Raw genomic sequence first — 27,159 nt, 5'->3', positions numbered from 1 at the left:
CCAAAGGAATTTCCAGCTTGGGTAACTTTGTGGAAGTGAAACACTATTAACTTTCCAGAGAACGGAACTTTATTGAGCACTTACTCTGTGCCAGGCACGTTAATATCGTCTTAATCCTCAGAGCAAAATTTTGACACGGGGACTCTTTTTAGCTTAATTTTACAGCTGTGTTGAAGAAGTCTACCAGAACTTGTGCTCAGGCCCCTATGACATGCTCCCTCACAACTTGATTTCATATATGTTGGATTGGGGTGTCTGCAGGATACCTGGATAGAACAGTCTGGGCCACAATACCAGTAACACCCCCATTTTATTTTATTTTATTTTATTTTATTTTATTTTATTTTATTTATTTATTTTTTTATCCTCACCCGAGGATATTTTTCCATTTTTTTACAGATAGAGTGGGAGGGAGAGAGAGGAAGGGAGAGAGAGAGAGAAACATCGACGTGAAGGGACACATCCAGTGGCTGCCACCCTCACGACCAACCAAGGCCGGGGACAAACTGCAACCGAAGTACGTGCCCTTAGCGGGAACCGAACCCGGGTCTCCGGACCGCAGGCCGACGCTCTCACCGCTGAGCCAAACTGGCCAGGGCAACACCCCCATTTTAAACCATGTTCTTATTTAACAGAAACTTACACAGCATTTGCAACATCCCGATGCTGTTCTAGAAGCTTTACAAATACCAGTTTATTTACTCCCACGATGATACTTTGAGGTACATATTTAGTCTCATTTTTAATCATCACAATAGCTGCCAATGTATAGAATATACAGATGAACCATGCCCTAGACCAGCCACTCTATGTAAATCAACTTAATCCAATCATGAAAGACAAATGTGATTATCTTCCTTTTGAAGACAAAAATATATAAGGCTTAGTGGCTTATATCATTTGCCTGGTGTCAGGTGGCTCTAGGTCAGGTCAGTTCATAAATTCCAGCTTCTGTGGTGATTAAGACCATCGTCCCATTTCTCAGACCAGAAATGAAGGCTCGGCAGTTTAAATGGCTTGACCAGGGAAATAGGGCCATAAACCACCCATCCTGGATTTGTATTTCAGTATATTCGATTCTTCACTGTAATCTTTTCCCACTGTTCCTTATCCCGCTACTCTTCAAACTCTGTTCCACTGGAACTTTATTTTCAATCAGTTTCATAAATATGAGTTTCTTCCCAAGATTTCACGAGGTTGGAGGGAGCCATGGGCTGAATTGAGCCCCCTCCCCCATTTATATGTTGAAGACCTAACCCCACACCCCGGAAGGTGGCAATATTTTGAGACAGGGTTTTTAAAAGAAAATTAAGGTACATAAGGTAACATAGGTGGGCCTTCATCCAATGTGTCTGGTGTCCTTATGAAAAGAGACAATCAGGACACAGACACACAGAAGGAAGACCATGTGAAGACACAGGGAGAGAGGATGGCCGTCTGTAAGCTTAGCAGAGAGCCTGAAAAGTAACCAACCCTGCCGGCACACAGCCTTCTTGTTGCCAGAACTTCGTGGAAAAAGTAAATTTGTGTTGTTGAAGCCAGGCCGTTGGTGGTCCTTGGTTACGGCAGCCCTAGGGACTGACACAGACAGTCCGTTTCCACCACTAAGACATCAAGGGAAAGCCACAGTCCTAAGAGTTCCGCGCACTGACCAGTCTGAGTGTTTTCCTAAAATCCCTAACCCTGCAGTCAGATGACTTGCTGGGATAGCAGCCAGCTTCCTCTTGCTGTTTCTCCAGCCTCTGGTCTACAGATGTTTTTTTCTTCTTCTAACTTCCCCTCTTGAGACAAGGGACATAAATAATAGAGAAACAAAAGTGCAGACTGCTAAGGTTGCCACTCTCACTTCCTCTTGTCCCTGAAGCCAGCACTGCTTTGAATACAGTCATGGCCTGGGGCACCGCGGGAGGCAGCGAGGAGCGGTGCCCCTGAGGCTGCTGGGCGGGCGGGGCCGCGGCATGTTGTCCTGCTCTCGGAGGGCCATTTCTGGTCACGGAAAATGCCGGGATAATGCTGCTCACCCGCCTGGCAGGGGCTCTGGTCCCCGCCATGGCCTTCCTCTCCTGCCTGAGACCTGAGAGCTGGGACCCTTGCGTGCAGGTATGTGTTCAGGGTCGGTCTGTCGTCTGCGCGCTCTGTCTTGCTTCTGAAAAACTACTCTCTGCCCCAAACGGTGGGCCCTGGTTAGTTTCATTTCCAGACAGGAGTCAGATTCCCTTAAGGACTCGAGAAGCCTCCGGGACCAAAACAGTCATGGTTATAAGGCACAGGTAGCCCGGGGGATGATGTCCCAGTTAGGACGTTAGGTCAGACAGACCTGCTAACGTCACTGTTCTCTGGCTTCTGGGCTGTGTGCCCAGAACGTGAGACCAGTTCTCACGTCTGTAACAGAATTCCAGCCCTACTTCAGGAGAGAGCTGTAGGAGGCTGCTCCTGTCGCTGCTTCCTGCTGGCCGTCTGCACACTCGGCTTCCAGCAGGCACGCGGTCTTCCCAACCCAGGGGGATGTTTTCAGTCTCTTAACAGAAAGGAACGTTCTAAGTGGACTTCAGACTTCTGTATAGTCATAGTTCTATCCAAAGGGTGAAAGAAAGAGACTTTGAAACAAGGAGAGCCTAGCTGGTGTGGCTCAGCGGTTGAGCATCGACCCACGCACCAAGAAGTCCCCGGTTCGATTCCCGGTCAGGGCACATGCCCAGGTCGTGGGCCCGATCCCCAGTGGGGGGCATGCAGGAGGCGGTCAATCGATGTCCTCTCTCATGGATGTTTCTATCTCTCCTTCCCTCTCCCTTCCTCTCTCTCTAAAATCAATAAAGAAAAAAAATTTAAAAAAGAAAAACATGGAGAGACAGAAAAATAGAGAAAAAAAGAGAGCTAAAGAGAGGAAGAAATAAAGACAGAGAAAGACTTAAAATGTCAGCTAATGCAATGGTTTCTTTCTCTGGTTTTTAATCACACTCATGATTGGGCTCTCATTTCCACACCTGCTTTGGAAGCCCTCGAGCGAACCAAGAAGCCAAGAGAATGTCCTGCGATTTAGGATGTGGCAGGGTCAGAAACTCAACAAAAGGATTAGGGCATGGGGGGAATAGTGGACTTTAATACTTAACCAAGATGAATTTGTTATCTCAGAGTCCTCTGTTTTCCCAATTCCCTGCCCAGAGCCCCACACCTTGTCCTCCTCGCTGTGACTCTCGCTGTTAGCTTAATGGGAAGAGATCGTCCAATCAGGGTCGCCCCTGGATGAAGTTACACCCACTCTTGGATCCTCCCTTTCCTCAGGCTTTATATTCTCTGTCTCCCAAGCCTGCCCAGTCCCTCAGTGCCAGTCTCGGGCACGCCCTCATTGCCCCTGGCCTTGTCACTTGGGTAATGTTTAGTCTCCTGACTCCACAGCTCCCTTCCTTTAGGCCACGCTGCACACTAGTGTTTGTTGCTTATTTGTTTTCTCCCGGGGCTTGGTTCTAACAAATTGCCCTCTTTAAAAACATAACTCTCCATTGCTAAGAGGACCATTTCTGAGCGCAGGGCCTTTGCACTGGCTATTCCCTCTAGCTAGAATGTTTTCCCCCTGATCAGTGCTGCCCAATGGTATGTTTAAATAATGGACTAATGTTTAAATAATGACTTTGACTAATTAAATTAAAAACATAGTTTTTTAAAACCCGCATGTTCAAAATATTATTTAAAAATGTAATTTATACGAACTATTGAGAGATTTTCTCTGGTGACAAGTCTTTAGTATATATTTTACAGTTACTATACATCTCAGTTTAGACTATCCACATTTATCATGCTCAATAGGCTTGGGTGACTGGTGGCTACCATGCTGGACAGGGCAGCCCTAGGTATTTGCATGGCTTAATCCCTCACTTCTTTCAGATCTTTACTTAAGTGACACCTCCTCTGGGCAGTCCTCTTTGATCACCTCATGGAGAGCTCCCCAGCCCCATATTTGCCTCTAATCTTTTATGCTGCTTGATTATTTTTATAGCACACCATTATATAATATATATTTGCTTGCCCTGGCCGGTTTGGCTCAGCGGTTAGAGCGTCGGCCTGCGGTCCTGAGAGACCCGGGTTCGGTTCCCGCTAAGGGCATGTACCTCGGTTGCAGTTTGTCCCCGGCCCTGGTCGGTTGTGCGGGTGGCAGCCACTCGATGTGTCCCTTCATGTCGATGTTTCTCTCTCTCTCTCTCTTCCTCTCTCTCCCTCCCACTCTACCTGAACAAAAAATGGAAAAATGTCCTCGGGTGAGGATAAAAAAAATATATATATATATTTGCTTATGTGTTCATTTTCTTTCCCTTTGAAATAGAATCTGTAAGAGGGCAAAGTCATGGCTGGTTTTATTTATTACTGTATCTCAGTTCCTAGCACACAGTAATTGCACCATTTCAATGTATCAAATGGTTTAAAAGTAATGCCACAAGACAAAGTATGAGGACCTCCTTCTCCGGCCCTGGCTTCCCCTTGGGCTCAGGGTTTCCCCACCTCCTCCTTGAGCCGGCCGATATAGACCAGTTTTCCAGCCCTCCTTACTCACACCGCTCTCTCCTTCCCTCTCTTTCCAAGTATCTAAATCTCGCTCATCCTTCAAGACCCACCTTGAAATCTTCTCTTCCTCAAAAGCCTTCTACCATTCCTGGATGCAGAATTGATCTCCATCTTTTCTGAACCAGAGGAAATATTTTCCAAGCCTGGTTTAATGACCCTGTTCAGCAATGTGAGTTGTGCTCCTGTTTTGTTTGTTGCTTTTTTGCTCAGTCTCTCCACACCCCCCGCCTTCCCCTCAATGTCCCCACGAGCTGTCAGCCTGCTCTCTCTGAGTCTGTCTCTATTCTGCTGGTTAGTCCAGTTTGTTCATTAGATCCCACATATAAGTGAAATCATATGGTACTTGTCTCTTTTTATGTTATTGTGCTTTTCTCCCCTTTGCCCACCTCTACTCACCCCCGCCACCCCCTCCCTTGGCCTTCACCAAACTATTGTCCATGTCTCTGGGGTATGCATATGTGTTCTTTAGCTAATCCTTTCACCTTCTTTATCCAGTCACCCCCACACCCCTTGGACTTGTCTTTTTTCCAATTGGCTTATTTCACTCTTTTGACCCTCACTCTAGACTGGGAGCTCCCTGGAGTCTGGAGACACATCTCGTTGATCCAAAACACTAAATAGAAAATGCCTATGGTTGAGATTTAAACAAACCTTCATTCAACCAGTTATTCATTCACGTATTGAACCATATTCATTAAGCATCGGCCATTTTCCAGGCAGCACTGTGGGTGCTGGAGTCATTGCAGAGAGCAAGACCATCAAACCTCACAATGCAGTCAGGGAGATAAACAGTCCACAGGGCTCAGTCACATGGACAACACGTTAGATGGTGGTACATCCTATGAAGGAGGATAAGGGGTGAGAGAAGAAGGCCTGGCACCGTCCTCTATCACACAGTGTGGTCTGTGAGGCTCCAATTAAAGTAACATTTAAGCAGACATGTGAAGGAAGTAGGGCCCTGCATGTATGGCCTGTGAGACTTTCTGCATATTCTTTTATCTCTCAGAGTTCTTCTTTAAAATGTTTAGTTCAAGTTTAAAGTATATAATGTAAGGAATATGCTGACATAGAGTAAGGAATTAATAACAACTAATATTAGTAAATGGTAACATTTATTGACCATTTACACTAGGCTCTGAGATAATCTCTTTAAGTGCCTCATCTCATTTAATCCGTTTAATAAATTCCATTGGTACTGAAAACCGAAAGCCAAAATTATCTGGCTTAAGCAAGACATTTTGCTCAAGAAGCCAGAGAATTCGGAAACTAAATGGGTTTTTAGAGAACAAGGCTTACAAAGAATTTGGGAAAGTATAAGAGAAACCAACACAGAAACCAAGGCAGCATCAAGGACTTATGTTATTTACTAGGGTCCACCACTGGGGTCTGTGCACTCCAAAGATTTTTTTTTTCCCATTTCTGTATCATCTGCTCAAAGGTCAATAAGCCAAGGGAGAGAAGCAATTGGACTATGCCCAAGGAAGGTCTGGCACCTTGACTGGCAGTCTCCCCACACTGTATATAAAGGGGGATTACTTAGAAAACAAAGTCTTTCCCTAAGTCACATGGAAGAGCTGAGGTGAAACCCTAAGCTTTGGACTCCAGAGTCTCAGCTGTTCACCACTCGACTCTATTGCTTCTTGCTAAATGCTGCCAGTAGAGGTTAGAATACTGGGTTTATAGTGGGTATTTTCCCCTTCTTAATCTAGAGTAAGATATTTTGTAAGTATGAAATGAGTAGATAAATGGATAGATGGGTGGAAGGGTGGATGGGTGGATGGGTAGATGGATAGGTGGATGAGTGGATGGATGGATGGATGGATGGATGGATGGATGGATGGATGGGTAGATGGATAGGTGGATGAGAGGATGGATGGATGGATGGATGGATGGATGGATGGATGGATGGATGGATGGATGGATGGATGGGTGGATGGGTGGATGAATGTTGACTGGCCCCTGTGCTTATACTAGAGACTTCTCAGACTGTGGCCTAGGGGAGGGAAAGTTCTGTTGAAGTACATTGCAGTAGGATACTGCATCTAATGTATGTAATCATTGCAGGTGGTTCCTAACATTACTTACCAGTGCATGGATCTGAATCTCTACAAAATCCCTGATAACATCCCCACATCAACCAAAAACCTGGACTTGAGCTTTAACTCACTGAAGCGTTTAGGCAGCCATAGCTTCTCCAACTTCTCAGAACTGCAGGTGCTGGATTTATCCAGGTAATAAATGAGCTTTTAGACACTGCACAAGGTAAAATGTTCATTGTTCTGTCATTTCATTCACTGGTTCATCCATTCCATAGATGTCTTAACTTGCTATATAACTTTGGACAAGCCACCTGCCATCTCCAGTTCTCAGTTTCACACACAAAATATGTGACATGAGTAGTCAGACAAGAGACAGTACCTAAGGATATTTGAATTTTCTTTTAAGTCAGGAGAGAACATTGACTCAAACTCTTTCATCAGCAGTCATTATGGACTTCTTGCTATATGTTGTATACTCTGCTAGGAACCAAAAGTATATTGATATATAGCATTCAATCTGAGCTTTTAAGGAGGGCACATCTACTTGAAAGAGTTAATATGTTAAAATCCTGAGCATGATGCTGGGCACATAACAGACATGAAAAAAATATTACTGATTTTGATTTTGGATTTTGAACCTGACATAAGAATAGTAATATATGATAGTAGGTGATAAGCTATGTGCAAACTAGAGGCAACACATTATATATTTTTTTATCCTCACCTAAGGATATTTTTCCATTTTTTGTACAGATAGAGTGGGAGGGAGAGAGAGGAAGGGAGAGAGAGAGAGAAACATCGACGTGAAGGGACACATTGAGTGGCTGCCACCCACACGACCAACCAGGGCCGGGGACAAACTGCAACCGAAGTACGTGCCCTTAGCAGGAACCGAACCCGGGTCTCTCCAGACCGCAGGCTGACGCTCTAACCGCTGAGCCAAACTGGCCAGGGCAACACATTATATTTTTCACAAGAGGTGTCTTCTCTGCAGTGAGTAGTCAAGACAGATTTTTCTGAACTGAGTAGGATTCAAATAATGTCTGCAATATTAAAATTAAAGTAGAGGATAGGGAATTAGGAAGATACAAGTAACCCAAGGAGAACGATAGCAAGATCAAAGGAAACATCTGCTGTGGGCAGCGAACAGGAACTACGGTTTTCCTTTCAGGTGCAGGGAATATATCATTCATTAGGACAGATTAAGTTATTATCATTATTTGGGGAGGAGGAACTGAATCTTAAAATTAGTTAGGGGCCTTATTAAAAAATAACAAACTATATTTAGCTAGTGAACTCAATAATGAACCATATTCGCTGTAGCAGTTTGTGTGAAAAATAGAGAAATATTTTATATATGGCTTTTTATGATGGGAAGTCCTAATAAAGCCTAACAGCATAGTATGAAAATACTTTTCTAGAGTAGATGTTTTTGCAAAAGAGTGAGCCTCTGATGTTTCATACCCTATCTCGGACACTGACAGGGTTTAACAAAGGAAGAATGGAGCATTTTATTTTATTATTATTTTTAATATGTTTTTATTGACTTTTTTTTTAGAGAGAGAGAGGAAGGGAGGGAGAGATAGAAACATTGATGAGAGAGAGACACATTGATTGGCTGCCTCCTGCATGCCCCCAACTGGGGATTAAGCCCACAACCCAGGCATGTGCCCTGACCAGGAATCGAACCGGGACCTCTCAGTCCACGGGATGACGCTCAGCCCACTGAGCCATATAGGCCAGACAAGAATGGAACATTTGAAAGGCATTGGTGTAGTTCACAGAGCCCTGTGGGGTCAGAAGACATCAGCCAGGTCATCTGCCAACATTTGTGGCCGTGTGGCCTGAGCACATCACTTCATCTCCCTGAGTCTCGTTTCCATACTGTGAAACAGAAATAATGAAACTTACCCCACAGGGTTAATGGATGTTGACGTGCTATACATATTAAAAATCTTAATAAAGGAGACTTTATAAGTATTGAGTATTATTATTGTAGCATCTCATTACTTTCCAAACTTCAGTTTTCTCACTAAGAAACTTGTCAAGAACTGTATTGAGATAGACAGACCAACCCTCCCCATTTTTAAAACAAGAAGTAGTTTCTCATTAAACAATGTCTCTTATAATTCATCTTTGATCCATCACTCACTTAAGGAACTTCCCTCAGAGGCCTTAATATGTGCTCAGAGAGAAGCTAGCTTCCCCTCTGGTTAGCCAGTTAATTCAGGAGATTCTGAATTAGGGCTAAGGCAAACAATAGTATAATAGATATTCTTCGCCTATTCATATTGCTTTACATTCAGTAACTCAACTTCTTCTCTAAGGATGCTTTGTGATGGACCAAGAAGCCTTTTTTTCTCTATTGAAACCTAACCTACTGATATATTTTTTTCTTTTTATAGACAAGGAAACTGAGACTTGGAGAGTTTAGATGACTTATCTATGTTCATGTATCTTCTTGGCAGCAGACCTGAGATTCAAATTCACATCTCCTACTTCCAAGTTCAACGTTTTCTTCATCTTAGTACTTCTCTAAAGTGATGAGCACCCTTTGATGAGATAGAGACACAGCAAGACTCTTCTATTCTTGCCTGATGCACGGAGTGATATATATATATATATATATGATTATGGACTCTACAATCATATAACTAAAAGCAACTTGAAAAATAATAGTCTTTAGCTGCCTCACTTAGAAATGTGATAACTTAGGTCCAAAGGAGAAAAGGAGTTCCCAAGATCACGCTGTACAAAAAGACATGCAGAGACACCAGAACCCAGATTTCTTGGCCTCATCTTCCATTGTCCTTTATACTGCACCCATTAACGTCTATATGGTTACCAATCTATAATAAAAGCCTGCATTGAAATGCTTTTATTACCCATGAACCTCTGGAAGGAGACAGGGCAAGCAGGAACATTACAAATGTAATTCCTGTTGGACTAGGAAAGGACTCATTTACAAAGTGTAACTGGCCGGCACTTGCCATGCTAGCAAGAGTTGACCATTAGCTCACCGTTGGTTGTCTCTTGGACACCTCTATGAACATTGTATATAGAATGGCTTCCATTTCCCTTGGGATGTAATTCAAAATCCTTTTTCTGGTCTTACTGTAACCTCCTTTCTCCACAATCCCATCTCACACTCCTCCACTTCCCTCTCGGAACTCCAGATGCAGAAGCTGTTTCTCATGGTTCCTCTGTGTATGATGGCTGCCACCCAACTCGAGGGCTTTGTACCTGCTGTTGTGCTCACTTCCTTTTCTTCTTGTTAATCCCTATTCATTGTTCAAATCTCAACTTAAGTGTTCTCAGAGAAGCCTACTTTGACCCCTTGTTTAAGTCTGTTCCCTGGATGTAAACTCTCATAGTAGACTTTCCATCCATAAAACTCATCCCTAACATTTACCTATGATAACCACAATTTTTGGTCAACATTAAGGGTATCGATGACACTTAGGTATAATATCTTTAAAGTTGACATTCACCAGTCATTAATCCTGCCCAATAACTAACAACTATCTGTATCATCTGTACCAATCAGATGTACGATCACAATTACTGGTGGCAGGGAATGCCTAAAGTTGATCCTAGGCTATTACATACTCTGTCAGCCATATGTTCTTTATGTGCCCCAATTATTGATCTTTAACTGATTTCCTTCTGATGGATGTGCTGTCTCTGCTTAGCACGTGTACCTACTGTGATGTGGCTAGTAGGATGATACCAAAGCCACGAAGCTTCTTATTGGTTCAGGCCATCATTAGCTTTGACATCTTTGCCTTTGCACAATCATAGGGCAGGTCTAAGCTGTGGGAAGAGCTGGATGACTGGGGCTGTTGTTTTCATTTTGGGCTTTCTCTTCATCAGAAACATACAATCTGTATCTGTTTTCCCTACAGATGTGAAATTCAGATGATTGAAGATGATGCGTATCAAGGCCTAAACAATCTCTCCATCTTGATATTGACGGGAAACCCTATCCAGAGCTTAGCCCCAGGCGCCTTTTCTGGACTATCAAGTTTACAGACACTGGTGGTTGTGGAGATAAACCGAACATCTCTAGAGGACTTGCCCATTGGACACCTGCAAACCTTGAAGGAGCTCAATGTGGCTCACAATTTTATCCATTCCCTCAAGTTACCTGGATATTTTTCTAACCTGCCTAACCTGGAGCACTTGGATATTTCCAATAACAAGATCCAAAGTATTTCCCAGAAAGACTTGCAGGTTCTACATCAAATGCCCCCATTCAAACTCTCTTTAGACCTGTCCCTCAACCCTTTAGACTTTATCCAACCAGGTGCCTTTGAAAATATTAAGCTCCGTGAACTGACTTTGAGAAGTACTTTCAATAATACAGACGTCATGAAAACTTGCATTCAAGGTCTGGCCGGTTTAAAGATCAATCAGTTGGTTCTGGGAGAATTTAGAAATGAAAGGATCTTGGAAAAATTTGACAAATCTGCCCTGGAGGGACTATGCAATTTGACCATTGAAGAATTCCGGATAGCACACTTTGACGACTTCACAGAGGATGCTCTTGGCGTTTTAAATTGTTTGGCAAATGTTTCTACAATTTCTCTGGTGAGTCTGGATTTAGACAATCTAGACGGCCTGCCTAAAGTTTACAAATGGCAATACCTAAAATTGACTAATTGTAACTTTAAACATTTTCCTGAATTGGAGTTTGCTTTTCTCAAAAAGTTTGTTTTCAATGCCAACAAAGTTATGACCAGTTTTACTAAAGTTACGCTACCAATGCTTGAGTTTCTAGATCTCAGTAAAAATCACTTGAGTTTCAAGGGCTGCTGTTCTCACATTAATTTTGGGACAACCAGACTGAAACACTTAGATCTGAGCTTCAATGATATTATTACCATGGGTTCAAACTTCATGGGCTTAGAGCAACTAAAGTATCTGGATTTGCAACATTCCAGTTTGAAACAGATCAATGAGTTTTCAGTATTCCTATCACTCAAAAACCTCCGCTACCTTGATATTTCTTATACCAACACCAAAGTTGTCTTCCCGGGCATCTTCGATGGCTTGGTCAGCCTCGAAGTCTTGAAAATGGCTGGCAATTATTTTCAGAATGACTTCCTTCTAGACATCTTCACACATATGACTAATTTGACCATCCTGGACCTCTCTATGTGTCAACTAAAATCGGTAGCCCAGGGAGCATTCAGCTCACTCCTTAAGCTGCAGGTGCTAAATATGAGTCACAATAACCTCTTGTCCTTGGATATGCTTCCTTACAAAAATCTCTCCCTCCACGTTCTGGATTTTAGTTTTAATCATATAGTGGCTGCCAATGGGCAAGAACTACGACAGTTTCCAAGTAGTGTGACTTTCTTAAATCTTACTCACAATGACTTTGCTTGTGTTTGTGAACACATGAATTTCCTGCAGTGGGTCCAAGACCACAGGCACCTCTTAGAGGGAGCCGAACAAATGATGTGTGTGAAACCTTTGGACATGCAGGGCATGCCTGTGCTCAGTTTCAGAAATGCCACCTGTCAGTTGAGCAAGACTATCATTAGTGTGTCTGTTCTCTCCATACTTGTGGTATCTGTGGTGGCAATTCTGGTCTATAAGTTCTATTTCCACCTGATGCTTCTGGCTGGTTGCAAAAGGTATGGCAAAGGTGAGAGTACCTATGATGCCTTTGTCATCTACTCGAGCCATGATGAGGACTGGGTAAGGAATGAGTTGGTAAAGAACCTGGAGGAGGGGGTGCCCCCCTTTCAGCTCTGCCTTCACTACAGAGACTTTATTCCTGGTGTGGCCATCGCCGCCAACATCATCCAGGAAGGCTTCCACAAAAGCCGGAAGGTTATTGTCGTGGTGTCCCAGCACTTCATCCAGAGCCGATGGTGCATCTTTGAGTATGAGATTGCCCAGACCTGGCAGTTTCTGAGCAGTCATGCAGGCATCATCTTCATCATCCTGCAGAAGGTGGAGAAGTCCCTGCTCCGGCAGCAGGTGGAGCTGTATCGCCTTCTCAGCAGGAACACGTACCTGGAGTGGGAGGACAGTGTCCTGGGGCAGCACATCTTCTGGAGACGACTCAGAAAAGCTTTGCTGGATGGCAAACCATGGAGTCCAGAAGGAACAGCGGATGCAGAAAGCAGCCAGCATGAAGCCACAACCTCCACCTGAGGAACAGACACTCCTCAGGTGTGTCTTGCTCAGGTCGACTCAATACTTGTTCAATTAACAAGTATTAAATGCTGCAACACAGCCGGCATCACACTAGGGATGGTGATTCACTGGTACAAAAGGGACACGGGGCTGCGAACCTCTTGGAGTTGACAGTGCAGAGGGAATAAATACTGTGCTAATATAGGACCTCCAGGTGGGTGTTCCAACCAGTTCAGCTAAGATGCTCACCACACGGAAAGTCAATTCAACTCTTACCCCATGCAGCTGAATTATAACTCAGACGGTGACATCAGAAAAGGACACAACTCTTCTCTTGAGCCTTTGAATGGAAAACACTTGATATATAACATTTGGCCACCTTAAAACACCACAATTGTGGTAGTTTCAACTAAACTGGGCCTTTTCTCCTGAATATCATTTAAACTCTGTGATGAGTCAGAAGGCTTCTGATTCAGACCCTCCTCCACTCTAAGTCAGTTTCCTTACAAAGGCTGGAACCTTGCAGCAATTCCCTAAGGAAACCCGATGAACACATATTCGCAAACATCCTGGTCATTTTTTAGCATGTCCTACTTATTAGCTAATAGTTCCTGATATATTTTTGTTTTTAATAAATTCAGTTCTCATGTCACATGTCTTCTCTATGAACCGGGATCATAAACAAGGATGTCAGAGGTGTGCTGGACATATCCACATTTAACCATGATCTTTCAAGCAAATATGTAAAACGTGCTCTGTCACTTGATGTCATTACACATTTATTATCTACTATGTTGTGACTGCCATAAAGGCAACATTAAAATAACTCGGTAGAAAGTGGCACCTGTTGTAATGGGGGGAGAAGTCCGGCTTCCTGGTCTCATGATGAGCAGTCAGGGCAGGAGGAAGGGCACGAGGTGGGTGGCCTCAGGACCACAGCTCTTCTGGATGATCCCAGCCGGGGTGACGACATGGCAAGAGCTGCAGCAAAGGTTTCCTCCGTGTCCAATGAGTATTTGATGAAACACTGAATCCCCCAGGGGACTGTGACATGATTCCAAGCGGGGAGCGCACATTGCAGTTCTGCTGGGCATCACTCCGTGACCACATTTACAAAAGAGCAGATGTTCTCATTGCGAAAATACGTTCCTGAGGTTCGTGTGGGTCATGGCAGTTCTCACAAAAGCACACTCACCCAGGTTCCCCAGAAGAAAGCAGTAAGGACATTTGAAAGACACGGTTGTCAAAACCTGAACGGTGGCCCCACGCAGGGCCTGTGTATGTGGCTGAGAGTCTCAGAGTGTGTTTTGGTCGAGCATGGTGGGAGTCGCTGAACGTGCCTGGGTGTGTTTTTAGGTCTTAATGTGCTAGTGACAGTGGATGCATGTATTTGTGCACACACCTCTCCGTGTTCTTGGCTGTGTCTGTGGGATCACGTGTGCATGGATGAGAGTGATCACATAGCAAGGGGGGGGATACACACATTTGATGGGGACGTCTACAGCTGTTTTGGGTTCTGTGCCCTTGTGTTTGTATGTGATTGCTTATAGGTGAGTGCCCTGGATTCTGAGCAGCCTGCAGGTCTGTTTTTATGTGTGTCCTGGCTGTGTGAGTGTGCTCATGTTCGTATTTGAGTATGTGTTCTGCATATGTGTTTTGGTATAAGCAAATATACAAGACTGCAAGGAGGAAAATGAAAATACAATTGGAGTGGTTCCTGTCTACTCTCCCCATCAGCCCCTTCTGCCAGATGGGAATCCTGGAAATCGAGGGTGGGGGAGACAAGGATAAACGACTGCTCTGACAGGAGCAGAGGGGGTGAGAGAGGAAAGTCAGGCCTAGGCACAGGTTTCAGAACCATTTCAATTCTCCGGATTAAAGAGACATGAAGGGCAGAATAAAAGGAAATTAATATAATTAGCAAGCCTTCAGTTTGGATAACGCCCTACAAATTGGAACACGATGACACAGTGACGACCACACTTGAATCTCGTATCATCCAGGTGAAGTAGCAGACCGAGAACGAGATTCCCATTTCATGCAGGTGAAACCTGATGCTCAAGGGAGTTCGTTTATGGTCGGCGGGCCAGGGAATGGACGAGTGGCCGGACCTGCACTTGGGCCTCCGGCCTTGTCAGGGCAGCTCACTTCCCACTCCACCCCGCTGCTCACGCTTCAGGTTGGCAAACGAGAAGTGAAACCTGGCAGTTAGATGTGTGGTTGACACTTGTCAAGGGTTTTTCACCAAAATCGTGAATCATTAGGCAAATACATATGCATCTACATTATATATCCTGGGTGATTTATTTATAACACATTTCTTTTCATGAAGGGTATGAAGGAGATTCAACCATAGTAGATGCATGGGCAATACGTTTAATCAATACGAACCAGAAAACCTGGACAAAGAACCAAAAGGGGAAAGAAAGACCCCAAGAGTAAGCTTAGCATGCTGCTTCCCATTCTAACTCCAGAAAGATCATTTCAGTTCGCTGGAGAATGTGGCTACTGGAGAAAGCCAAAACTCACGTTCACTATTTCCTAGGCATGACTTGGCCTTCACTTCTCTGAGAAGCTACTTAACTCAAACATAAAAAGAGGGTGGACTATTACTCTGTAAAGCTGCTGCTAAGTGTTTAAAATAAGTGTTTAATACTAGGAACACGATCTGTATGTATGGGTGAGTAGTCCTCTGGGACTTTGTAAAGAAGCCACAGGGAGAAATACTGAGTGGTCTTTGCAATAATGGCACTTTAGCAATTGTTTTCCCAACCGGTGGGACCACAGGCGGCCTGAAACTGTCATTAGACGGTTTCTTTCCGATTTGGCCTTCACTCATGGGATTGTCAGAACCCCGGCCTCCTTCTGAATTATATCAACCTTTCTAGAAAATGCCAACAAGGTCCTAGAGGGTCTTACAGGAATGCACAAGAGTCCTCACAAGAATGGCAGAGCTCTGTGCTGACAGAGAGCATGTCTGTTGGCCTCAGCTTTTTCATCCTTGAGCTCGATAGTCCGCACAGAACAGACAGACAGCATCTGCTTATTTAAAGCATTGATGAGTAAACAAAGAGCCCTCTCTATAGGGAATGTTGGCCTCTGTGCTTCCCAGACAAGGCTCCAGATTCCCACACCACTGCAGTTTGGGGGCTCTTGATTTCCAGGGCTGTTTCTTATTCCTGTTGTCATCTGTGTGGATTTTCTCAACCATTTCCTCCATGTGGTTCCTTAACTCCAAGTATTTCAAAAGTTACTTTGCAGAAAGGCTTTGCAGAAAGGGGAAGAGGACCTCCCTTGCCATTGTTATTTATATATATATATATATATATGTATCTTTATTGTTGAATGTATTATAGATGTCCCCCTTTTTTCCCCATTGACCCCTTCCTCCATAATCCCGCCCCCCTCCTGCCTTTCTCACACTATTGTTGGTGTCCATTGGTTATGCATATATGCATAGAAGTTCTCTGGTTTATGTCATCCTGCCCTCCCTCCTCCCTTCCCTTTGAGGTTCATCAGTCTAACAATCAATTCGTACTACTTAATTCCTTCATCTTTTTCACCCAGCCCGTGCATATCTGGCAAGCAACAAAAAGTTCTCTGTATCTATGAGTCTGTTTCTGTTCTGTTTGCTCATTCTGTTTATAGATTTAATTGTTGATAGTTATGTATTAATTGCCATTTTATTGTTTATATTTTTGTTCTTCTCCTCCTTCAAGAAAATCCTTCAACATTTCATATAATTCTGGTTTGGTAGTGATGGACTCCTTTAGCTTTTTCTTGTCTGGGAAACTCTTTATATGTCTATCAATTCTAAATGATAGCTTTGCAGGATAGAGTAGTCATAGTTGTAGGTCATTGCTTTTCATCACCTTGAATATCTCTTGCCACTCCTTTCTGGCCTGCAAAGTTTCTTTTGCAAAATCAGCTGACAGTATTATGGGGGCTCCTTTGTAGGTAACAAACTGCTTTTCTCTTGCTGCTTTTAAGATTCTCTCTTTGACTTTAACCTTTGGCATGTTGATGATGATGTGTCTTGGTGTGGACTGCTTTGGGTTCATCTTGTTTGGGACTCTGTGCTTCCTGGATGTGTATGTCTGTTTCCTTCACTAAGTTAGGGAAGTTTTCTGTCATTATTTTTTCAAATAGGTTTTCAATTTCTTGTTCTCTCTCTCCTTCTTCTGGCACTCTCATGATGCAAATGTTGGCATGCTCGAAGTTGTCCCAGAGGCTCCTTACACTATCCTCATTTTTTTGGATTCTTTTTTCTTTTTGCTGTTTTGATTGGGTGTTTTTTGTTTCCTTCTATTCCAAATCAATGGTTTGCTTTATATTTAATGGTTATTTTTAGGTCATGTGCTCCTGCTTTCTGTATGACATCTAACTTAAATTTCTACACCAAGCCTATGAGACTAATAATACCAGGTGACCATCCATTAGGAAACGGAGGCTCTGGGGCTGGAAGCAACCTACTCAAAGTCACACAGGTGGTAAAAGGCAGAGCTGGCCTTTACACCCACGCTCGAATATTAGAAGCCAACTATGCTACATGGTTTCTCTAATGCCTTCTCCCTGTTTCACATACAGATTGGAATGTTGCTGCTTTCTGTTTTATTTTCTCATTGTTGTAGCCAGGGCTCAATGCTGGAACCAGGTGTGATGGTTAAACCAAAAAATGAATGTCAGGCTGAAGAATGAGCTGTGTAAGAGACATTGGGTACTTGCAACCATCCGTTTCCTCCGACAAGGACGGCCTAGGCCTCTCCTGCTTCAGCTCTTTTTACTGATGGAGTAAATTCGTGTCCATGAGGCTCCAACGCAAATAGGTCCATCCAGACAGGCCCAGCTATTTCCATATTTACAGCAATGACCCACCACTCTTCCCTCAGAGATCCTTTCTGACAAGTGGTTTTACATAAGCCTCTTCCTTTCAATGCCTTCATTAAATGGCAATGATGTGACAGTGGAAATAAACTCAATAAGGAGGCTTAGCTGATAGTCTGAGTACACCAACTTGATCACCTTGATGCAGGATTCAAGTTGAACTGTGTGGAGGAGGAGCGACACAGCCTGCCCCTTGGACTGCGTTTCCCACTGCAGGATTATTCTCCCTTCTTTTCTCCGCACTAAATGAGAGGACCCAGGTAACTGAGAGTTTGGGACTTCGAATTTCAGCCGAGTACCTAGAATTCCAATAATCTATTTTTGTAGTTAAGGAAGAATGTAGATGACTTGAAAATTAGGAGTGGCTGGATAGTTTGCTTTCATTTTCTTCCCATGGAATATTCTAGTCATTGTTACTAAATGTAAGGGGTACAGATTTTTTACAATTCTATATGGACTTTTATGTACGTGCTGGTCTAGCAGATGCACATAGCAGACTTGGATTTGAATTCTAGTTCTTCCACACATCACAATAGAATTTTAGACAAGTTCCTTAATCTCTCTGATTTTAGTTTGATTTCCTGGATAGAGAGGCTGAATCTCTCCTGTCCTACAAGGAAACTATACAGATAAAATCGAGAGTGGAGGAGAGACACAGCACAGCTCTAAACTCTCCTGTTTGAAGGGGCTGCCTGAAGAACAGGATGAGTGGACATAGAGACCTAGAATCCTGAAAGTCTCTAAGGTAGGAGGTCTTGTAGCTGTAGTCAAAGTCAGGGATTCAACTTCCAAGGAGGGAGAATGGAAAGAGAAGGCAGGGTCCCTGATCTGAAACATACTGAACGACCAGATGCTGCTGTTAGAATTTACAAAGGGGAAAAGCCATACTCTCTTCATTTATAATGGAGCAGAGCACTGACTGGCTCAGTTCAGTGGTTGGAGCGTCAACCTGTGGACCAAAGAGTCTCAGGTTCGATTCTGGTCAAGGGCACATCCCTCAGTTGTGGTTCGGTCCTCGGCCCCAGTAGGGGGTCAAGCAGGAGGCAACCAATCGGTGTGTCCATTTCACATAGATCTCTCTTTCTCCTTCTCTCCCTTCCAGTCTATCTGAACATAAATGGAAAAATATCCTTGGATGAGGATTAAAAATATATATAAAATGGAGCAGAATCCTGGTGCAGTGGGCAGTGAACTTCCTGGGAGGGTGGAAACCGAGATCTGGCCCAGGCTCCATCTACTTTTGGAGTGATCATGGGAAAGTCATTCAATGACTTGAGTTGTTACCTTTCACTGAGCAATCATTGTGTGCAAGACCTTTATACATGCTATCTCATTTACTTTGTCACATCAATGAATTAGGAAACAGCAATTATTTCCAATTTACAGACAAGGAGATTGACACATGGAGACACTATCATGTGTGGAGACATTCTATAACCTCCAAATAAGGGGCAGCTCTGCGGGGAGGGTGCAAGGCCACTGACCTTCTTCGCCAGCGCTGTTAAACACTGCACCCCGCCAGGGCACCCTTCTCCCACAAACGCATACAACCTTCTAACTCACCAACAGAACTTTGACTGATAGCAGCCAAAGGTAACTATTACTCTTGTCACTTACTGGTATTACTACCACTGTCACACGAGTCTTGGCAAAAGTAAATCAAAGATACATGTGAATAAAGGTTTTTTAGCAACGGACACGTCAGGCCCACTTTCTGTGAGCAACATGCTTAGGTCGCTGTACGTTTCTCTGGTCTACGTGACTTCCTGATGGAAATCACAGTCCTGTGATTGAGCACAGAGGTTATGGGGGAAGTTCCAGAAGCTGAGGACTCTTCAGGGGTGGGAATAAGTTCACATATTCTGGGCTCCGTGACGGAGATCACTAAGTTTTCCAGATCAAAGTGAAAACTGTGGAATAAGCAGTGGATCAAAAGGAACCCAATCCATAGAGCACTGTGTGTACTTATCTAATGGCTTCCTTTACCCTGTGGGTGAGGTACCAGTTTCCTCATTTTAACAGTGAGGATGTGGATGCCCAGAGTGGATGAATAACTTGCGGCAGGTCACACGGCTTATATGTATTCATCACCATAATATTTGCTAAGCTTTTGGTACATGCCCCGGACTGCTCTAATCTGTGCATTCATTACTTTTTAAAATTAAATGGACAATGCCCAGCTGGTGTGGCTCAGTGGTTGAGCGATGACCCACGCACCAGGAAGTCGCCAGTTTGATTCCCGGTCAGGGCACATGCCCAGGTTGTGGGCCCGATCCCCAGTGGGGGACATGCAGGAGGCAGTCAATTGATGTTCTCTCTCATCAATGTTTCTATCTCTCTCTCCCTTAAAGATCAACAAAGAAAAAATATATTTTTAATTAAATGGGCAAGTATTGGCAGCTGTGCCATTTCTCGGATGAAGAAACTGAGAGGCAAAGAGTAAAATCCCTGGTTGGAGGAGAGAGTATTAGGGTGAGAAGCCACGTTGGCCTGATTCCTGGGGCTCCATTCTTTCCCCCACGTAACAGCAGCGTGGTGTCCTGGGCTGTTCTGCCAGGGGTGCAGAGGAGTGACTGGAAAATGATCTCGACAAGGTCAGTAACTCCCATGCCATTTAGAAATTGAAAGTTTAAAAGGCAATGTCTGCTACTCTCCTTGATTTCTGCAGAAACAGAGATGATACCGCCCTGTGACAGGGCTAAGTGACAATTCTGAGTGTAAATGGGCATTTTGGCACAAATTGTCCTGTCCTAATAGTCTTGATGATAATTATAAAATAATGGGTTTCTGAAAGGCTGAGAGCAGTTCTGGGAATGGCAATAATGGTTTAGAAACGGCATGTTTATGCGAGAAGTGTTTTTGTTGAACATTAAACTCACGTTTAGAAGAATTGTGTTGCATGCTCGTAAGAAACTATGTCACTATTAAATCAAAACCAGTCAGCTGCCAATTTGGGTTCTTGTCTCTCACTAACAACACCCCATCCAAACAGGACTGATCTACCGTAACCCGGCCTGGTGCTCAGCCGCGCTTCCCCAGAACTGCTCCCTGCACCCCCCCAGGGTCCTGCTAGGAGATGTGGTCATGCAGCCCAAGTTCTTCCTGGAACTCAGTCTAATCTTTCTCTTCAGACTCTTTCTTGGTGGTTTTCCTACTTTCACAAAAAGGAATGAACAGTCTTCCTATTTAAGGGATATTTAAAGAATTTCCTGGGAGGCACTATATAGCAAAAGGAAGTTAAACAAACAAACAAAAAAATGATGTCACACAGTTTCAGAGGCTCTGAACATCTCAGAAAATCCCCAGAAAAGTTGTTTATCACTTCATTTCTCAAATGGGTAATAGAAGTCTCTTTCCAAAGGTTAGAGAGTCATCTCTGTTCCAAGATCCTGAGGTTAGCTACCTAATCTCCCCCACCCCTCATCTATTCTATCTTCTTCCCCCAACCTTCATTTGTACGTAGTCTGTTTTCCCCAAGGACTTCAAACAGTTTACATTTGAGATAGTTTCAATAAAACTATTAAACGTGGAAATACTATATCAAGATGATAAAGGTTACCAACTCTGACTTTTAAAAAATGCTGGGTTTAAGAATCACTTGAAGACTTTAATTATACTGTATATGCCTATCTATTTTTCTGGATACATGTATAATCCTTATTGCTAGAAATTCTGAATTAGTATCAGAGGCTGAGTTTAATGAATCTGCATTTTGAAATATTCCCCAAGTCATTTTAATGCACAGACAGACGTGGAAATGACAGTTATAACAGAAAATGAAGGATAATACCCCACGTTTACTATGGTTACTAGTTTTCTCCTTGAGATTTATTGCTCAGACTCATAACAGACAAGACAAGGTCAACAGAATGGAATAGGTAACCCTTCTTAAAGTTAAAGGAAAGAAGACATCCCATTGGTCAGATAATTTCTCTTTCTTTTGTACTATAAATTTTCTCAATCCCACCAGCTCAGACTCACTGGACACCAGAGCTGGCCCATTACAATATCCATTTGGATGTGGTGACCACAGCAACTGTTCAGTTCTTCTAGTTCCTCCTGCGCGTTGCCCATCTCCCTGCTTCGTGCTCCAGGACAGCTGAGACCAGGCATCAGCATCCCCCCAAGTGTCCTGGTCTCCCCTTGCACTCTCCGAGGCATCTGCTGCCAATTTTATTTTTCTGATTCTCCATCTCAGAACAAAACCTGTCAGCTCCACTTCTGCAAACGACTGTTCAGCTTGCCACTATCAACATTCCAAAAATGGTTTTCTCGGGGAAACACCAGGATCTCCCGTGCAAAGACTTGCCTGTCAGTGTCTTCCCGGCAACCTGTTTTTCAATGTTGTTGGGGGGGGTTGGGACAGTGGACATTCCAAGTTGATATTCAGGAGCTCAGAGGAGACCCTAAGTCTTCTGGAGGTGTCTTCCGCTCCCCCGTGGGAAACACCTGCTGTAGAAACTTCCTACTTGCACCTTTGAAATTAACGGCAGGGGGTGAAACTCTGGCTGCGCTGCTCACTGCTGGGTCCTGCTGAGTCCTTTGGGCAGGATGGGCTGTGGTCTCAGTGTTTGCCCAGGTCTGAGCATCCCAAGGAGCAGGGAATATTTGGTCAGTTACTGGAATATTAGCAGCTGAGATCAGGTGAGTGAGCGGAGGTGGTGGCAGTGGGGTTCAGGGTTTCTCTCTGGACTCAAGTCCCTGACTGTAAAACAGGATACTTGAGCTGGATCAGCATTTTCTAAAGTGTGGTATGTTGGTAAACGAGATGATTTATGTGGTTAACAAATGAGTATATGATCTTTAATGATTATGTGTGTGTGTGTGTGTGTGTGTGTGTGTGTATATATATATATATATATATATGTAAATTTCTATTTATGATAGGTTTTGTAAATAGCAAGGAATATGAGCCCTTAAAAATATATATTTAAGCTTGGCCAGTGTCACTCAGTGGTCGAGCATCGACCCGTGCACCAACAGGTCACCGGTTCAATTCCCAGTCAGGGCACATGCCCAGGTTGTGGGCCCCATCTCCAGTGAGGGGCATGCAGGAGGTGGCCAATCGATGTTCTCTCTCATCCATATTTCTATTTCTCTCTACTTTTCCCTTCCTCTCTAAAATCAATAAAGGAAAAAAAAATAAAAAGAAATATATATATTTAAGTTTAAAATGTGGGCCTTTGAAAAGAACAGAACAAAACAAGCAATATAAGAAGTATGCATATGTAAACACGGAGCTGAAACGCCATGAGAAAGACGGCCTGTTGGAAAGCGACGGACCACGTCGTCACTGCGGGCCAGGCGGGCGCTGACCCTCCGCACGCCTGCTTCTCCGGGACTGCTTCCTTATCTGTGCAATGCAGGGGTTGGAGTAAATGTCCTTTTCAGCAATTCTAGTCTGTGATTAGAGGTATAACTCCATCGCACAGCTGTTCCAACATCCGTAACATGTGGTTCTAGCATTTAAAACTTCTAATACTGTATGAAAATAGGAGACCCAATAATTAAGTAGTGGTTTATTCATGCATTTATAATTTCCCCAGTCTCCCTCACTTCTGAAAAGATTCAACCATCAGCCAAATTGAATGGTAGGTGAAAGACTATGAAAGCAGAAGTTAAGACAATTGGATGGTTAGCCCAGTGGGTATGGCTCAGTGGCTGAACATCGATCCATGCACCAAGAGGTCCTGGTTCTATTCCCAGTCAGGGCACATGCCAAGGTTGTGGGCCCAGTCCCCAGTGGGGGTCATGCAGGAGGTAGCCCATTGATGTTCTCTCTCATCCATGTTTCTCTCCCTCTCTTCCTCTCCCTTTCTCTCTCTCTAAAATCAATACAGAAAAAAGAAAGAGAATTGGATGGTGACTTGGCCCCACCACTCTCTGTTTAACAAACAGGTCCCCTGATCTCTTCTCCCTTGGTCTCTGTGTTTTATTCCTGGGGTGACCAGTTTATGGAGTCACTTCTGTGATAGCTGGGGGCATCAAATGGAACAGAGGATTCAAAAAAATCCATGAAAGTGCTATATAAATGGAAGAAATGAATATACACTGAATGAAGAGCTACTTGAAGGGCTCCTCTTCTGTTCAACGGTGTAGCTCCAAGGAAACCTTCCATTTTGCCTAGACATTTAAAACACTTTTACATTAATCCATATGTCATCTTTACAAGAGTCTCCTATATTTCAGCAATGTGCTGCTTGGCTAATTTGAATTATCTTAGGGAAAAACTACAGTGTGTCCACATTCAAGCACCTTCTTATACTATAAGGCTTGAAGTGACACTTCCCCTTTCCCACACTTGACATTTAAAGGGGTACCCCCCAGGCTCCTGAGTAGTCCACTCAGGAGGCACTGTTGGGGCCCAGGTGCCTCTCGCCCTTCCATGAATTCTTGCCAGTTGAGAGTAAATGCTCTGCATACGTTTCACAACTGGTGACTGGTAATAGCAGAGACCTCCGGTTCCTCATTCCCTCCAGCTCTCTTTCTTAAAATGCCATCTGCAGTGATCCCTTCCACTGCAGCGGGGCTGCTACCACCCCTCCACATGCCACCACAAACAGCCACCGGAGATGCACTTCGTGGCCAGGCTGCCAGACCCAGGCACTTCCCTCCTCCGGGGCTGCGGTCAAGCCGCCCCTTCTTGAGCTGTGGCATCTGCCTCTAACTCCTTCTCCTTCCTTTGCCTGCTGCAGGGCCCCGTCTTTGCCCTTCACCCTCTTCTGGCTCCGCAAACAGTTTTGAAGAAAACTGATTCAATTATCTGGGGTTCGATTCTGGTGCCATTCGAACCTATCTAAATATCACTGCAATCTTCCTTCCTTGCAACTTCTTACTAGCACCACATTGGCTCTTGCCTAGGATGTCATGGCCCCTCTCTGCCTTGAACTGTCGGTATTCCACCATCCTTATTTTTTGACGTACTTTCCTCCCTTTGCTCTTCCCCTTCCCTTCTTCTCGGTGAACTCCATTAACTGCTTCTGCATGTGACGACGCCTGCTGCCTTCCCCGGGGACTGTGCCTTGTCTTCCTCTAATGCACTGGAAAGAACACAAGCGTGGGAATCGGACAGAGCGGTGCTCTGATGTCCCGTCTTCTAGTGCCTGTCTTGTTTGCCTCAGCTGTACAAGGACACGGATACCCGCTTCCCAGGTCTGCTGGTGGTTTCATTAGTTGAAGAAGAGCCCTCACTTTCCTTTTTCTCCTTGTAAGTTTTCATCATTTCACTCCTCCTCCCGCCCCACATGAACGAGGAAGGGCAGTGCTCGGACCAAGGGGCGGCATGACCGTAAACGACCCGTCTGGGACACCGTGGGCAGAAGAGTGTGGCTGTAGCGGAGTGGTCGAAGGAGAACATACGGGAGAAACAGCTACAAACTGTGGAGATGCCAAGAGTTCATTGGCATTAGCTGACCTGGCAAAGTCATTTATCAAAACTGTCTCGGTTGGCTCATCTTCCAGCGAAGGATCATCTATTTAATGTGTTAATACAAGGAACGAGCAAGGCATTTAGCAATCACTCAAAATACTAACCGTGTGTGTGCTTCTGTTAAGAGAGAGGGAGGATCTCCTCAGCATGAAAGCCCAGGTGATTTCTTAGCTTTCGTGTCACCGGATTGTGGGGCCTGGCTGCACGTGAAAAGGCCCAACTTCTCATTCTCACGTGGCTAGGAACCTGCTGTGTGATTCTGGGAAGGTTACAACTCAGAAGTACTGTGACTTGTTATTTGTTTTGCTTTTAAAACTTTCCGGGAATTGAGGCGACCCCACCCCCCCCTTTAAGAAAAGGGAGGCGTTCTGGAATGTTATTACATCAGGATGGAGAGGTCCCCTGTGAAGGGGACGTTGTCACTGGCTGAGCAATGCTGTCCGTTGCATAACGGGGTTGTGTAATTTCTCCTTCCACTGTTTTCATTCCAACGACTCAGAGATTCACGACAGGGAAGTTTTGCTTCCGGGCGGTAAACACTTCAGTTAAGTAGAACCCATCACCGAGAAATGAGCAACTATAGAGACGGCAGCCCGAGGGCATTTATTGAACACACAGGTTGACACCAAAGGTGCGCAGGTACACGAAGAAGAACCACCTGCCTCCTGCCTGCAGGGAGATGCCAGCTGAGCAGGAGAAATAGAATGTGAGGCACTGGAAAAACACAGCTTCCAAAGACGTCTGCACGACGGGCACACGAGTGTGGCAGGCTCAGGCTGGGGCCCCACTGCCTCTCGGCCAGCTTCCTGTCCTGCCCAATGTCCCCGCGTCAGGAAGCCGGCCTGCACTGGAGCCAGGTCTGCCTGTTCCCATGGCACACTGTATACACAAGACACCCTGGAGTAGTGGCGGCAGTAGCAGTAGCAGTAATGAAATGCTAAGAATACTGCTACTACTGATAACAATAATAAAAAAGGGCAGAGATGGAGGGAAGGGGGTAGGGAAATCAGGGAGGGATTAACTGGACAGTTCTACTCGAATCTGTTTTATGTTTGGTGTTTATTAAGGGTTTAGCTGTTGTGGTCAAAATTTGTGTGTGTGTGTGTGTGGTCATTTTAGAAGCTTTTGCTCAACATGCTATCCAATGTCAGACTCCCTTCTATTATCAAACAACAATATGAATAAAACCCATACTGAAGAAAAACATTAATTCCATTTATACTACACAAAGATGTCTTTGAGCAGTTGCCATGTGCAAGGCACAATGCTGGGTGTTTCATAGGCATCACCCCATTTATTGTTCCCCAGAACCCTTGGAGGTGGGTGTCACTGTCACCACTGGGCAGAGGAGGAAACTGAGGCTCATGAAGATTGAGCTGATTCTTTCAAGTAACTTGACTAGAACATTTCAGTTAGTAAGAGGTGTGCCTGACTCCAAAGATAGGGCTCCACAGTTTTGCCCTCAAATATCTTTTATACATGATCATTCAGACTATGCTCAAAACTCGGACGATGCAGCTGATTACTCCCCCAAGCATTTCATTTTCCTGCTCAGAAGCTCTGTTGACAGCTATATAGTTGAAAATGTTTACATTGGAGCCCAAATCAGCCAAATGAGCATGAGAGTTGGTCCATCGTTTTCACCCGGAATATGGAAGCAACTTTGAGAGTTGTTTTAGCTTTAGAGGTGTTTGACTGGGAAATAAAGGCTTATCCAGAAGGGGACGGGAGGCGGAGCCTGCGCTTGACTTCTGGCCAGGCTGGAGCAGAAAGCCTTTGTCCTGGGGAAGGGAGGCTTTTTCTTTTCCTAGCTTGGCTGTTTGACCCTCCACAAGGCACTGACTGAGCTTCTGGGAGGTAGGAAACTGAATGAACGCACACAGAGGCTCCCTCCTCCGGATCTCCAGGAGGAATGTAGTTCATCTGTGCGGTTCATCAGTTTCTCTCCAATGCACTGGTGTCTGTCATGTAATGCGTTTACATGAAATGAGGTGACGCACGTAAGACACTTAGCATAGAGCCTGGCACGTGATTCCTGCGTGGTCTGACTCATGGCAATCTTCCATGACTATTTTTTTATTTCCCAGTCAAACATCTCTA

The 27,159-nt window shown here is 44.4% G+C and overlaps 1 protein-coding gene across 2 annotated transcripts; it reads left to right on the top strand.

Moving 5' to 3' along the window:
- The first annotated feature begins 1,817 nt into the window (after positions 1–1,817).
- TLR4 (toll like receptor 4) lies at positions 1,818–15,863 on the top strand. 2 transcript variants are annotated; one of them, XM_036260785.1, is made up of 3 exons: positions 1,818–2,100; positions 6,622–6,788; positions 10,502–12,847. In XM_036260785.1, exons 1-3 carry the CDS (start codon positions 2,011–2,013, stop codon positions 12,762–12,764), a joined length of 2,520 nt encoding a protein of 839 aa, XP_036116678.1. In that variant the 5' UTR covers positions 1,818–2,010; the 3' UTR covers positions 12,765–12,847. The 2 variants fall into 2 exon arrangements, with proteins under 2 accessions (XP_036116678.1, XP_036116679.1); XM_036260786.1 differs by lacking the exon at positions 6,622–6,788 and having other exon boundaries at positions 1,993–2,100; positions 10,502–15,863.
- The last annotated feature ends 11,296 nt before the right edge of the window (positions 15,864–27,159 follow it).

This window comes from Molossus molossus, unplaced genomic scaffold, assembly GCF_014108415.1.
Source record: "Molossus molossus isolate mMolMol1 unplaced genomic scaffold, mMolMol1.p scaffold_m16_p_14, whole genome shotgun sequence".
Lineage (NCBI taxonomy): Eukaryota > Metazoa > Chordata > Mammalia > Chiroptera > Molossidae > Molossus > Molossus molossus.
The sequence above is the reverse complement of the archived record's forward strand: the minus strand, read 5'-3'. Positions and strand labels throughout refer to the sequence as shown.

What these genes read in the sequence shown, in the direction of transcription:
- TLR4 (XM_036260785.1), top strand. Translation starts at nt 2,011, where the DNA reads ATGCTGCTCACCCGCCTGGCAGGGGCTCTGGTCCCCGCCATGGCCTTC. An exon ending in GCTGGGACCCTTGCGTGCAG is followed by an intron (nt 2,101 to 6,621) that starts GTATGTGTTCAG and finishes TAATCATTGCAG; the next exon opens with GTGGTTCCTAACATTACTTA. An exon ending in CAGGTGCTGGATTTATCCAG is followed by an intron (nt 6,789 to 10,501) that starts GTAATAAATGAG and finishes TTTTCCCTACAG; the next exon opens with ATGTGAAATTCAGATGATTG.